The following is a 14,528-nucleotide window of genomic DNA, read 5'->3' as shown; positions in this document are numbered from 1 at the left end:
TCTATAAGTTGAACCTTACTCTGACAAAGATGGGCTAAAGGCTCAAGCAGATGCTGCATTCCTCACCATGCATATGTGCTCAACCCACCACTGCTTAGTCATTTTTCCCTACCCGTGGCAAAAAAGGATATCCTAGAACTTTAAAGTGATGACAGATGTAGCATTTCTCTACAGATACCCCCCTACAGATCCCTGTGTTGGTAAAGTAGTAAATAATATTTTCTACTGCTTTCTGAAGAAATAGAAAAGAGAAAGATAGTTCGCTCTTCTCTAAGGTTAGACAGGTAATAGCAGCAGTGCTGCATATTTTTAATGGTTCATTGGGCTGCTTGCAAAAGAAGCAAGACCCTTTCCTTCTGTATATATCCTCTGCTACCTGAAAAGAGATAAAGCCACTCATGCAAATCTAGCAGTATTTTATTGTTCTTTGAACCCCATAGTAGTTATAACGTCTGAAAAATGGGGCACATTCACAGCATTAAGATGCAGCACTGCACCATCCCAGGAACCCAAACAAAATGACACTTTCTGCAATGGCAAAGAGCAACTTCCTGGGAAAGTTTTACCAAGTGGCAGTAAAGTTCTCTCCTAAAAACATTGTTTTCATCATTCTCCCAGTAGCTGGAGAACAGCGAGATTCACTGGAAAAGCATATGCCAGACCCAGTGGCAGCAACACATGTAGACATGGAAGAGCTAAAGTTGACCCTGTGTGAAGTTCTTGATTTTATTCATGTTGTGATCTACTGCACCAGTTAGAAACTGCACCCAGCCTTCCTCTGATGGTGGACATACATGGCTTGTCCTGCAAAAGCGGAGGAAATTCATTAGGAAAGCCTTCTAGGTGTAATACTTATGCATCCAGACAACACATGGGTATTGTGAAGTGCTGAATTACCACAGCATTAAAACAGGACTCCTATGGCCCCAGAGTGCTTTGAGCAAGGAAGAACCCACATCCATGTCTCTAGTCCCAAACTTTAACACACATGTGTGTGTCTTCAGTGATAACCACTTTCATCCCTACCATCCTTTTCTTACTCCCATCCCTTTGTGACTGGATAACATCATAATTATTCCAAAACGCCAGCATTTACTGTCTAGAAATGAGTCATCTTTGACAGGAGGCAGAAAGATATCAACCTTCATAGCAGGGAACACACACTTATAAAACTGTAACTCATACTCACTTTGTAATCTCTAAGACTTTCTTTAATACCGAGGCCAACTTAGCAGCCTAGAAAAAAACAAAAGGGAAATAAAGTGAGCCAAACATGGAAAAAAAGGGGCTCAGCAGTACTGGAAAAGAAAGCAGGGTGCAGGAATGCCCAGCACAGACAAGAATGAGTAAAACTGCCACAGATCCTGATGCAGATGGAAGCTATCTATCACTGCCATGCTGGAAGCATCTCCCAACCTACTGCTGGCTGGGACAGACGACAATGAAGACAGGCTGTTTTTTAAAGCATACATTAAAATGCTTTTTTCTTTAAAAAGATAAGCCTATTAGAAATTGATAACTAATATTAAGGCATGAAGTTACAAGTGACTGACCGTAATGCCATCTGATATTAAGCAATACTTTCTTTTTTACCCCCAAAAAATCAAGCCACTGGCCAAAGGCATGAAACCAGAATTAAGAATAAAAAATCTCCGATATGAGAAGATATATACTTAATTTATGATGCAAGGGACCCCTGGAAGTCATCTGGTACAACCTCCTGCTCAAAGCAAGGCCTACCACAAAGTTCAGTCAGGTTGCTCAGAGCCTTGCCCAGTCAAGTTTTGAGTATCGCCAAAGATGGAGATTCCACTGCTTCTCCGAGCAGCTCGTTTCAGTGCTTAACTACGCTCACTGTAAGAATTTTTAATTTGTATTTTTAATTTAGATAACTTTATGTGAGCAAGTCTACATTACCCAAGGAAGAAAGTAGACATGCAGTACATCGGCAGCCTTAGACCTCACTTTCCTGAGGTACTGTCATTGGATGTCTCTACGGATTACAGTTCAGAGCCAAAGCTCAAGTGGCCATGCTCTTCCCTGAAGAAGTAAAGATAAGGAATGCATTTCCACCTGAAGGAAGCCAAGTGTGCAAGAATCAAAGGGGACTCTTCATTCCTAAGAACTTGTTACTGAGACAGTCACTAACACCCACATCTCCCTAACAGTCACGTAATTCCTCCAATTTGATTTCTTCCCCTTCTCTACAGCCAAGTGAGTTGGCTGCAGGCTGCAGATACTTACATTGAGTCGCACAGCCAACTGGTTCATAGGTGGGTACATGCTCAGTGCGAGCTCATCAACACTAGAACAGAAGAGAGGGGAGCAATGGAAGAAACGTCCTGATAGCACAACTCATGGATCCTGGTCAAAGCCTACACCCACCCTGAATGTAAATCAGGAACGGCAGTGCATGACAAGGAGATGTCAGTCATACCCATGGAATGCTTCTCACTGCCTTCTCAGATATCCGTGTGCCACTCTCACCTGAGTGAGACATGGCCACAGCTCCACCCCAAGGTGCAACATATGTTCCTCTCCCAACTTGCACAACTCTCAACAGCCTATGCCATAATAGTCTTCCCACCACACCTGCTTCCACCACCTGCTCACGGCTTCAATATCATAAAGGTTTTCCTAATCCATTCTCTAGACCTCAAGAAAGACAGGGACTGCTCTGGAGCAAAAAGTAGCATGGGGAGAGACCTGTTTACCTTGGACTGATCTCATTAGCAATGTCTGCAAGATCATCCAGCTGAGCGATCTGCTCTGGAGAATCAGCTTTGCCATAAGCCTTCACTACACCCAAGACCTTCTTCAGGCAAGCTTTAGAAGCCTTCATTAATCCCATGCAGGAGCTAAGCAGTTTCCGGTCAGCTTCTGACCAATACGTATCTCTGTTGCCCCGGAAGCCCAGCTCTTCATCTTCCATGATGTCACTGTAGGGGTCTTGCCCTTCCACCAGAGCCTGAGAACACAGATGCACTGAAAACCTAGAGCCTGACATTAATTCCAGCAACACCCAGGAGGAAAGGGAAAACGTAATCTAGAAAATATACAAATAATTTATGGAGGAATCTTTCTCCAACCAGCATCTCAGTTGCCAGATTCTGTTAATCCTAGCAGGACTGGATCAAGAAAAACTAATCCCCCACTCCAATTCAACAGGGCAAACAGCAAGAACCTGGCAAATAGTGCCATTGTTACATCAACCTAAACCGCCACCACCTGCCCCCCTGCCCCCCCCCCAGTTCAGGACATGGCTTTATGGAAACCTTATATAAAGTAAACCAGGCTTGAGTTTAAAAACTCATTAAGATCCAGGCATAATACAATAATCTAGCTCATATCAGAACAAATTTTAAATCAAAGCCTGTATATAAAACAATCCCTGTGTTCCATCACTGAACCACCACTGCAATCCATCACTGCAGGTTCCTCAAAGGCTTAAGGGCTTCCTTACACGTTCCATCTCCTCCAGAGCATCCTTGACCACACCTAGACATGCAGCCAGAGCTGACGCAACTGCTGCCTGGTTATCTGCAAAAGCAAAAAGATGAAAATCGTGGTACTGCACTGATTCAAATCAGCTTGCAACAACATTCATCTAGGTTTGCGATCATTAGATCTTGAGATTATAGGATCAAACTTTTTGCAGAGCTCAGAGCTGCATTGTTGCCATGCAAAGAATCTGGCCTGGCTTCCAAGCTTATACATTTCAAAAACAGTCGGGTTTTGCAGAATGAGTGTGCCTTCGTTATACTGGCTAGAATGCCCCTTGCAAGTGCTACCGATATTCCAAGACAACACATCCTACTTCTGTTGTTCTGCATATACAATACTCACCTCGTGGCAGGTTGGACACTTGCTCACATGCCTCCCACACACCACCAGTTGATATAAGCTGTTCCTGAGACAAGCTAAAACAAAACAAAGCCCCCCCACGTCAGACTCAATAACACCACTCTGCTAGACTGTTTTTATTTTCTGCACCAAAGATGATGCACACTAGTAGAAGCTCTGCTGGAAAGATGTCACCAACCAGCTTGTCACTAGTATCTCCTCTCTGTGTAAAGCAAGAAGTACTGGCTCCTACTGAGTTTAATTATCCGTTGGAACAAGAAGCAGGAGCCTCTTACAAAGGCTTCTCAAGGTGCTTAGGCATATTATTTACTTTTCAGCGTCTATGCAAATCAGAAGTCTGTATTAGAGATTGCTGTCCTCTGCCTAAGGACAGTGGCGTGTAATCCATAAAGAGAGGAAGCGGTTCATAGTGGTCCAATAACTAGCTTTATAAAGTTGCACAATCATTGCGTATGACAGGCAAGAACAAAAACTGCCAAACAGTGCAAATGCTATCCAGCACCTTCATGGGAATCCTGCTCCCCGCATCTTTCCTTGCCACAGACAGGATGAAAATCTACTCTTCATGTAGGCAAATGTACCTGACTCAGTCACTGGGACAAGAGGGTACTGTCAGGGCCTTGAGTGTATTGCACCCTCCTAGGAGTTTAGTTGGCTCAGCTGAAGAGTTTAGTTGGCTAAGCACAAGGTCAGCTCCTTTGCTGATAGGAGGTATTGTGAAGAAAGCTAGAATTGAGGGCCAGCCCTTCTCACCCCAGGAGATGCTTTTACCCTGAGATTCCTTCACTGGGCCCTGTTTGTGCTACATCACAGCTGCGTAGCAGTTTTGTCTGCACCCAGTCTCATACCCCCTTGATTCTGACCTGGATCCTGATCCACTGATTTGACCTTCCTGCCTTGACCTCAGACCCAACTCATTGTAATGGACGTGCTGGGCAATCACTGGATGGTGTCTGATGCTGGTTACTCTCTCTGGACCTGATCCTGACTGACTTTCCAGCTTGACCTCATCACTACGGGTTTGTCTGATGGTCTGGACTCTCAACTGAACCTCACTACCCTCACCAACACTGCTCTGCTCACTCAGATACTGGGGGACAGGGCCTTTGCTGATGAGGCCACTGCCTCTTCCCGCCTTATAACAATGCTCTGCTTCTGCCTCCCCTCTTCCCTTAGAAAGCAGTCTGCACTTGCTGCTTCCTAACAAGTATACTTGTAACTTTTTCTTCCTTTTTTTCTGGAAAATTACTACCTCTCCAATGGAGCACTGAGAATTGTTTCTGTGAGTTGGATCATTCCTTCCACTACTTCAGTGGTAGCATCTCGTACCATCTTCCGAAGAGTAGTACCTGGTTGAGATTGAGAAAGAGCAAGAAAGTTGCCACAAAGTCAGCACCAACAGAAAGCAACTGCCAAAGATGAACACACAGACTGCTCTGTTTGTGTGGATACACTGTATAAATGAAGTTACAGGTATTTTGAAGGAAGCAACGTGTTTCGCAGTTCCAAAAGGACTTTGGACAAGGATCTCAACACTTTATAAATATGAATGCTCAATCAACTATACAACTTCCTACATTATCACTCTTTCACAGATGGAAATCTGCAGGAGTAGACAGACAAGCGGTTCACTCATAAACATGTTGCAAGTCTACAGAATACCTGAGAATAGGACTATCTGCTCATGATAACTTACTTTCCTGCAGATGCCAGATCTCATATTAGGCTCTGAAATACTGGGTTTCTTTATACAGTGGTGAAAGAACCACCACCCTAGATAGTGGTGACTGCCCTGCTGTCACTATCTCACCTTGGCCCTTGGGGAGCCAGTAGTACACTGTGGCAACTGCAAGAATGGCATTTTGGACATCTTCACTCAGCTTCCGGCAATCCTGAAAATGGATAGGCAAAAGGATTAACCCTGAGTAGTGCATGGCTGCACCGCATTTAGGAAGTCTCACAAGCAATCACTTACATTCAGATTGCTTTGAAAAAAGGGAAGCATAGTAATGGCCATCTTGTTTGAGAAACAAATACAGCACAACAAGAAGATACAGTAAGCAAGCTGTATACATCGTAAGCCACCTCATGATTTGGTAACAAAACATGCCCTGGTGTAGTGGTCATGTATCAGAGAGGAAGAAGTAGCTTAGATCATTATTCTGAACTGGAGGTCTTTTTTTTTCTCCTCCAAACACACAGACTTCTCTCAATTGACAGCAAAAATATTGTGTATTCTTTGTTGGATCTAAGGTCTGTGTTTTCCCATATCCTGTCTCTATCAGCAATCAGCTGTAGCTGTTAAAGAAAAGAATATAAGAATACTTCTATTTGGTATGTCTCCCTGACTTACAGAAATTAGTTCTCTGTGCAATTCTTGAATTGGATTAATATACTCTACTATGCATAGCCCATACCGACATCCCTTGTTTGCGCTGACCCAAATGACTTTGCTTTAGTCAAGTGAACCAAGAGATACCTGAGACTTGTCACGCATGCTGCAATTTCAGAGTCTGGGGGAGCTTTCACTCACCTCTGCAGAAGTCAGTGGAGGCCTTGAGAATGCCAGACTCAGCTTTGTAGCTTCCTGTGACGTTACTTTGAATGTCTGACCTAGAAAGGATTCAATGAGAGCAAAACAATAGAAAGTAACTTGGGTAAAAGATAAAAGAACAGAGCAGCTAGATGAGCAACATCTCTGATGCTACTTTGCCCTACTGCTTGATTACTATTTCTTCCTTCCAAGCAATACAAAGACATAAACTAAATCCCACTATAGAAGAAGAAAAATTCCATGGTATACTTGTGCCATGCATGTTGCATGTGTCCTATGTCTGCTTTTTTTCTAGTTTTTTTTACTTAGCTGGTAGTGATATGCACAATGACATTTTGTGTCCTGGTCCATGATACCTTCACCAGGATGTGCTGCAAGGCTTTAACAGAGGCCAAGGGCTTTAAAAATCTAGCTGTGACAACTGTTCGATACTGGCTGCTGCTTTGCCAATGCCAACACCCTGGCGCGGAGGGCAAGCGCAACAGCCCTGGCTGGAGACCTGCCGGGGATCTCGCTTGCAAGTCAGAGCCCTGCCACGCACCGGCACCGCGGATACCCCGCCTACGCCGCAGCCCAAAGCGCCCGCCCTGGCCCGCCCCGGTCCAGACCCAGCCCGGCCCCTGCAGTGCGGCCCAGCGCCAGCCGACCCCACGCGCGGCCCGCTGCCAGCCCGCTCCCCCACCCCTACCTAGCGCGTCCCAGAAGCGCGGCAGCTCGAACGGCTCGCAGCCCTCGCCCGGTTCGCCCTCTGTAAAGGCAGAGAGAGACCTCAGCCAGCGGAGACTCGGCTCGGCTCGGCCCAGCCCAGCCCCCGCCCGGCCCCGGTCCCCACCTCGGACCCGTGCCAGCACCGCACGCAGCGCGCCGCGCAAGTCCCGCAGCGGCTCCCGCGCCTCCATGGCTGCGGGAGCTGCCACCGGCGCGTACCGCTCCGTCACAGCTGCCCATCGACCGACTGCGCGTCACATCCGCTTCCGGGTAACAGCACAAACGACGCTGTCCCGCCACTTCCGGCAAGTCCGCCCGGTCCCATGCCCTTACCCGACAGACAAGACCCCCCAGGTGCACCATACACTTTATTTATTATACCCTGTAGCTACAGGGGGGGCAGCGAGCGCCCGAAGAGCCGATGGGCCGTCCCCGGGGCGGGGAGAGAGGGGGGAATAAGAAAGGGGGCAGGCACCCCACTACAGCAGTCGGCGGAGTTCCTCGAAGTTGAGCAGGTTGTTGGCTGTCTCGGACCAGGCTGGGTGGGTCGCACCATCCATCTCGGAGGCGAGGCTGTTGGTGCTGTCCAGAGCGTGGTTTGTGCCCCCAATGACTTCATGGCATTCAGGGCACTTACTCCTCTCCATTGCCCCTCCACAGTCACCAATTACATAGATATGCCCATTTCTGCACTTGAACCAGTGGCCACGGGGACAGCCAATAGCACTGACAATCTGCACCCGCTCAGCTTCAGAGATCCCCAGCCCTGACACAGGCAAGGCACTGCAGAGCCTCTCCAGGTGAGCCTTCACTGTCGCCTCATCCTCCGCTGTGAATTTCTTTGTCCCTTCCAGGATCTCACGGACGCTGGCAATCTCTGCTGCAAGCGCTGGGGTGATCATCCCACTTGCACCTTTACACCTTGCCAAGAGGCTCAGCAAATAGGTCAGTCTCTGGATCTCAGACTGCAGGTCAGAGAGCTCCTGTCCTGTAAAACTGAGGCGTGGCTTATCCAGCCACTCCTGGACTTCATCCAGCCCCCTTCTCAGCCCTTTCCTCTCACTCACATCAATTTTGCTCATAGAATTGGTTAGGTCTGCTACACGTTCATAGAAGTTAAGCTGGTTCTCAATTAGTCCGATGCTCTTTGTAGAGAGATCAGAAGCTTTTAGTTTATCTTCCAGCATGAGGTACTTAAGGGGTAGATTCCTCTGCAGAACAGCATTCCCTGTCAGTACAGCCTGCAGTCTCTGTCTACTAGACTCAATTTCCTGTGCTGGGCCTTGGATTTTCTTTTTCACCTTTTCTATCTCGTCTAGCCGCCTTTTCACAATAGTGCCATATCTCAAATTCTTTCTGATAGGTGTCTGACAGATAGGACATACCTTCAGCTTGATAACATCATCATCTTCATCCATATAATGGTCAAGGCCTTGGGACTCAAAGACATGACCACAGTCTTCAAGCTGTACAAATCGAGCATCTGGGTCTTCCTCAAAGCCGAAGAAGATCTGGGTGAGTTCCTCACGGTCACAAACAAGGCACTTCTTTGGGCAGGGCTCTCCACACAATCCAACACAAGGATGACCACAGCACAGTAGCTTAGCACACGGTACATTGCAGCGAGGCCTATTGCATGGTTCAGAGCAAAGATTGGTACACTGGTAGTGCTGGCACCGCCACTCACATGGCTCAGTACATGGAAAACAGCTCTCTCCACATTTCTTTTTACACCTACTGTGGATACAGTGGTTCTGACATTCCAGCTGACAGGGAGGGCATTCTGTAGTACAAGGCTGCTGACACTTGTGGGCGCAGACCAAGAAGCGCTTGCATGGGCTGTTACATGGCTTATGAAATCTTCCTTCAAAGCAAGTATGACAGGAACCAGAGCATACATGACCACACTCCAGTGTGACAGAACACTTAGTCTGACATTCCACAGGCTTCCCACGTTTCATCTCCTCAGTGATCCAGCATTTAACTTGTTGATTGTGGCCACATTTCAGCATGACTGTAACCAGTTCAGGACACCTCGTAGTGCATTCCTGCCCACAGAATTTGTTGCACGTGTGCCCACAGATCAGCTTTTTCTGGCAAGGTTCTTGGCAAAGAAACTCACTGTCTGGAATAGAGCATGGCACCATCTGCAGGTGGCCACATTTAGAAATAGTTTTTTCTACTATCACCATGCATGGTCCACAGGGCTCATAACATGACCGTGGACAGCGGTGCCCATCTGCACAAAGCACCTTTTGACAAGGCTTCAGACACTGATACTCTTTGTGCTGGGTGTCATATGGGTGACATGCCCTTGTGCAAACATGTCCACAATTCAACCTAGATTCACAGGGACGACTACAGCCTCCTTCTGGGACTTTGCTGAAGTCTGCTGCTGTAGATACCAGTGTCTTGGTTTCAGGGTGGTTTTGACAGCAAAGCACCAATGAGCGGCCAATGTGACCTTTCTCCCGAAGGGTGTGAATGATCTTGCTCCAGAGAGGAACCTTGCCAAGCATTCTCATATTTCCAATACAATACAGCCCTTTCTTAGCTCTGGATAATGCTACGCATATCCGATTAGGGATCTGCAAGAATCCAGTTCTCTCCTCTTTGTTGCTCCGCACGAGTGACAGCAGAATAATATCATTCTCCTCCCCCTGGTACTTATCTACTACATGAACCTTGACACCTGCAAAGGTCTTGGCTGGCATGAGCTTACGCAGACAGAAAAGCTGTCCAGTATAAGTAGTGAGAATGGTGATCTGAGAAGGTAGATAATCCTGACACAAGAAGTATTTGCACAGTTCCACTACAAACTGGGCCTCATGTGAGTTCTGGTGGCTTTTCCCTTCCTGGATCTCTTGCTCAGGAAAGTCATGTTCCACAAAGAAGAGGTTAGATAAGACCCCCTGAAACAAGAGAAAGGAATGTCAGAAACAGAATTCTAGCTTCTGTCACTGCAGCCTGTTTCCATGTCCCCAATTATCCACTGACAGGAGGACTCTTAAGGAGAGGACTACAGTATGCAGTTACCGCATACTTAGGCGATTTCCTCTTAAGATTTCCATAGCATATTAATCAGATAGGAATTTAAGCTTATTAATCACATATCAGCTTATTAGTGACATTTCAGCATCCTAATATGAAATCAGTTCCTGTGGAGGATTTTATTCCCTATCTTTTCAGTTGTTTCTACTGTACCTTTTCAGGTTATAGAAAAGAGAAGATTAAGTGCTAGTAACATTTCTCAATGCATCATAGTTCCATTTCACATTCATGAACAATGTCTTGTTTTGGCCATGTGGGGAAAAAGAGATAGTAAGTTACCAGTGCACAGGGCTAGCACTTGCCTAAAACTGCCTAGCAAAACACATGCCTTCTTTATTACTGAAGTAAAAACATAAAGAAGCAAGGAGGATTGCTTTTCCACCACGAAAACTAGGAACACTAGCGACTCCAGTAGTCACCTGCCAGCTCCAGGGGTGTAGAGTTGTCTGCTCACCTGTTCAAAAATTCCATTTGTCTTGAGTTAGTGGAGACCTTTATTTTTTGCCTACTAACTGGAATTCTTCTATCCGTAAGAAATTCCTGGGCTGCGTGCCAGAACCCAGAGACTGTTTTTATCAGGAAAACACAGTTTTTGTAGATCAAACACAGATGTCTGGTCTTCCAAGGTGTCCATAGTGGCATAGCATCCACTGCTGTACAATTTAATTCAGTGATCACCCATGTTGGTTATTGTACTAGATGGGAAGATTCAATTTTGATGCCTTTTGGTACCTCAAGTTTGTTTTATGGTTCCATCTTGCCTTAAGATTCTCCAGAATAGTTTCTCATAGGACAAATGCAGTAAAATTTTGTGGTCTCTTAAGTTGTGTTTTGGGTGGGGTTTTTGTTGTTGGTTGGTTTTTCGTTGGGGGGGGGGGGATATGTTTGTCTTTTTATTTATTTAACTAAAGCATCTTCTACGAAATACTTGATCTGGATTTCAAGATACCAAAAGAGGACCTGACGCTTTCCCAGATAGCTTATTCTAGTAATTAAATCATCTTCAGTATTAATTTTCTCTTGTCTGGCTTCTGCATTCTGCTATAGTTTTCAGTATGCTTTCCTCATCCAGTTAAAGAGCTTTTAACTAATTAGTACTGTATTTCCATAGAGAGATTTACATAGGCTAAGCTACTGTAATCCTCTTTCAGTAGCTACCTCCACTTCTTTCTCCCAGGGTATTCAGTCGCTTGTGTTTCAGAGATCCAAGGCCTACCTCTGATAGGGCATAGCAGTGTAACCTTGGCTCAGACTTCTGGGGAAATAGTTAAGTTGTGACAGAGAGCTGTGAGCAAGTCTGCAGAACAGGACTATGCAAGATAAGAAAGGTAAATTACAGACAGATTCAAAGATGCAAGAAAAGGACCAACATTGAGAGACACGAAATCCTAATTAGGGTGGGGAAATACAAACCAGAAAACAGGGAGTTAGTGTTAAGATGGAAACTTGGTAACATTAAGGAAGAAGCAGAGGCAGACACTTCTTCTGACTGATACCTGCCTAACTACAGCAAAGACTCTTCAGTGTCTTACTGTGTGGCAAGCGTACTAATGCTTATAACTTATTAAATTCTAGCTGTTTGTTGTGCGTGTTAGCCAATAAGCGATTGCTTTATACTTTTAAGCTGAATAGATCGTTTGCAGATGATGTGTATTGGTAAAATGCCCAAACAGAGAACCCAAGGAAGGAGGGTTCCAGTAATCAAGTCACCTATCTCACACTAGAGTTTCACATATTATGCTTTAAGTCTCTCATTTAAGGTTTTCCTAGGTTTCAATCTCCTACAATTCTTTTGGCCCCTCTTTGATTTTTCACTGTTCTTTTAAAGTCATCAGTACTGGATCAGTTTCCAGTGTCCACCATCACTAATGCCAGAAGAGCTACAAATTACTTGCCTAATTCTATATCACACATTTCCTGATTCAGGTATAAATTTCAGTAGCTGAACTTAATCTAAGAATTTGAAATTCTTGAACACTATATTGTACAGAAGCTCATTTTAGCCAGTAACAGGGGTCAAAAGCAATTGCTTGGATTGCTGAAAACTCACTTTTATGTTCTCATACTTCAGGACAGAGGGATGGTTCTCCAGCTCCTGATATATATGAGGACTGAGAAGCCGGGCAATTTCAGGACGCATGCGGTGCTGAAACACAAAGCAGCTTTATCAGTCTTGAGGAAGGAGCACCATATTTCCCTGTCAATATTCTGTTGTTCCACTGTACAGACTGTGGCTGTACATCCATCCCATCAAGGATGATTTTCCAGTAAGAGTCAAGAACAGAGCACCTCCCAGTCCCCACCCTCCCCTGCCCCATTGCTGCCACCACCAGCAATTACAGGGGGAGCAGTAGTAGACTATCTTCAAGAAAATCATTTGGCAAGGTTGTTGTAATAAGAATGCTGGTTTCAGTGCAAATCTAAGAACACTGTTTAGATAACAAAAGCCAGCATGTCACCCTAACCACTACATGAGCTCTTCTAGATAGTTTTAATACAGGACTGCTGGAAGTAGAATTAACTTCTCCAGGCACCAAGACAGATTATTATAGCAATTTAGCAGGAAGCAGCCTGAGAAGACTTGTGCTGTCAGTCTCCAGAGTTCTGGAAGTTTCAGATGCCAGAATAAGACATGTTCATTGCAGTAAAACATGTGGGAACCACAGTGCTGTGGACGACATCACTGAATAACTGGAAATATACTGGAATACTCTTTGTGGCAGTTTGACAGCTCTTACCATTCTTCTCAGGAATTAAATAGCACATTCTTTTAGGCTGCTCTAAGAGTAGAAATATAAACTTAAGCGTACTACAAACTTGAAACAACCTAAATGCAAATGCAATGGATTTTTTTTATAGCTCTTCCTCACTTGGTATTTCAGACGGACAAAGGGGAAATTGACTTTCACCAGCCGTTCAAAGAGAGAGACTTCCAGATTGAAGTTCTTGGCCAGGTCATATACATTTGCACTAGGCTGCAGCTGAAAGAGAAGGGATAGGAAGTCCATGTTTTAGCACTTTTCCTATGCATTAGTAAGATTTTTCACTTATCTCTTTTTCTGTCACTGGTCCCCCATAGAAAGGCCAGAGACTGGATTCTTGCAGAAGTGCTAAATATCAAAGTTAGATACAGTCACAACTGAAGTGGATACAAGCACATGTAAAATCATACCAGTTAAACTAAAAGACAAGTCCCACAGGAGCTCTACTCCAAAACTACAGGAGACAGGACCTGTGGTATCTGTGGAAAGTGAGGAGCAGTAAGTCTTGGCAACCTTTCACATATGGTGTTTGGTTAAAAGGTTCTAGTTCATTTGCACAATGGTTAGAGGCATTAGTCATGGATGTTACCTGCTGGTGATCTCCAATGAGGATGAGATGCTGGCAAGCCTTACTCAGAGTAGTAATGGTGTGGGCCTCAAGCACCTCTGCTGCCTCTTCTACAATGACAATTCGTGGCTCTACTTTTTGCAAGATCTGACGGTATTTGGCAGCACCTGAGCAAGAAGAGAAGATAAACCTTAGCAGAATATAATTACATGCACACAGTATGACAAGAGTTTTCAGGGAGGGGAATAGGCTGTGTCTCAGAAAAGACTGGGGCTCTTCCCAAGATTCCCCACTTCAAGACTCAGCTTTTTGAACTTTAAAACAGCACCATACCAAGGATGGCTTCTACATGAAGAGTTATTAGGGAAGGCAGGTGGGGATTAGAGTCCTGTGCCTGCCTTGGCCCTTTCCCAATGCTCTCTTTAGACATAAGATACCTACTCAATACATTGATCAACACACATAAATAAACCTAAAATTGTCTCTCCAAAGGGTCATATTGCAATGAGCTTTACATTATCATCACCAGAAGGTGATGTGGGGATAGCAGTGCAAATATTAGCTGTGTTTTACTCAGGCACAAGAAGTGAAGCATTTCTATTAGAAGAATGCTGCTCAAGATGGAGGGAGTGCAAGAGTGCACAGAAACTGCTCATGCAGTTAACTGACAACTTGCACAATAGCCACATTTGCAAAGGGAGTCAGAGATTAAGAAGGCTGCAGACTAATGCAGAGCCTGATCCAGGCTGTCAAGCAGCACATGATACTGATCTTTTGGCAACAAGGTCCTTTAACCATTACTGGATGCAGTGCAATACTGATTTGCTTCCCAACTGCTGTGCACCTGTAGTTGTCATCCCCACAACTTGGGCCTCCTTGAGAATGCAGAGATCTTCCTGCAGCCTCAGTTCTGTCAGCCTTTCTGCTGCTGCCTGATACTGCTGTTCATGCTGCAGAATCCTCCGTCGAATAAACCCCTGATAGGTCTGCAACCAAAGCCTGAGAAGAAAGTGCCATTATC

At 45.2% G+C, this 14,528-nt stretch overlaps 2 protein-coding genes across 2 annotated transcripts in view; both read right to left on the bottom strand.

The window, feature by feature from the left end:
• Positions 1-33: 33 nt before the first annotated feature.
• CCNDBP1 (cyclin D1 binding protein 1) lies at positions 34-7,317 on the bottom strand (the record flags this gene model as incomplete). Its single annotated transcript, XM_082325718.1, has 10 exons — positions 34-804; positions 1,190-1,236; positions 2,245-2,305; positions 2,715-2,968; positions 3,464-3,540; positions 3,847-3,920; positions 5,117-5,213; positions 5,675-5,756; positions 6,398-6,477; positions 7,107-7,317. 10 exons carry the CDS (start codon positions 7,315-7,317, stop codon positions 696-698), a joined length of 1,092 nt encoding a protein of 363 aa, XP_082181844.1. The 3' UTR covers positions 34-695.
• The window catches only part of ZNFX1 (zinc finger NFX1-type containing 1), a 14,672-nt gene continuing 7,264 nt past the window's right edge, over positions 7,121-14,528 (bottom strand). The window contains exons 10-15 of the mRNA XM_082325830.1: positions 14,352-14,506; positions 13,529-13,674; positions 13,048-13,158; positions 12,228-12,323; positions 7,508-10,038; positions 7,121-7,166 (exon numbers count right to left, since the gene is read on the bottom strand). Coding sequence (XP_082181956.1) covers positions 7,606-10,038; positions 12,228-12,323; positions 13,048-13,158; positions 13,529-13,674; positions 14,352-14,506 — 2,941 coding nt within the window. The 3' untranslated portion in view covers positions 7,121-7,166; positions 7,508-7,605. The remainder of the gene's footprint in view (positions 7,167-7,507; positions 10,039-12,227; positions 12,324-13,047; positions 13,159-13,528; positions 13,675-14,351; positions 14,507-14,528) is intronic.

Source organism: Platalea leucorodia, assembly GCF_965183815.1.
Source record: "Platalea leucorodia genome assembly, chromosome: 13".
Taxonomy (NCBI): domain Eukaryota; kingdom Metazoa; phylum Chordata; class Aves; order Pelecaniformes; family Threskiornithidae; genus Platalea; species Platalea leucorodia.
The sequence above is the reverse complement of the archived record's forward strand: the minus strand, read 5'-3'. Positions and strand labels throughout refer to the sequence as shown.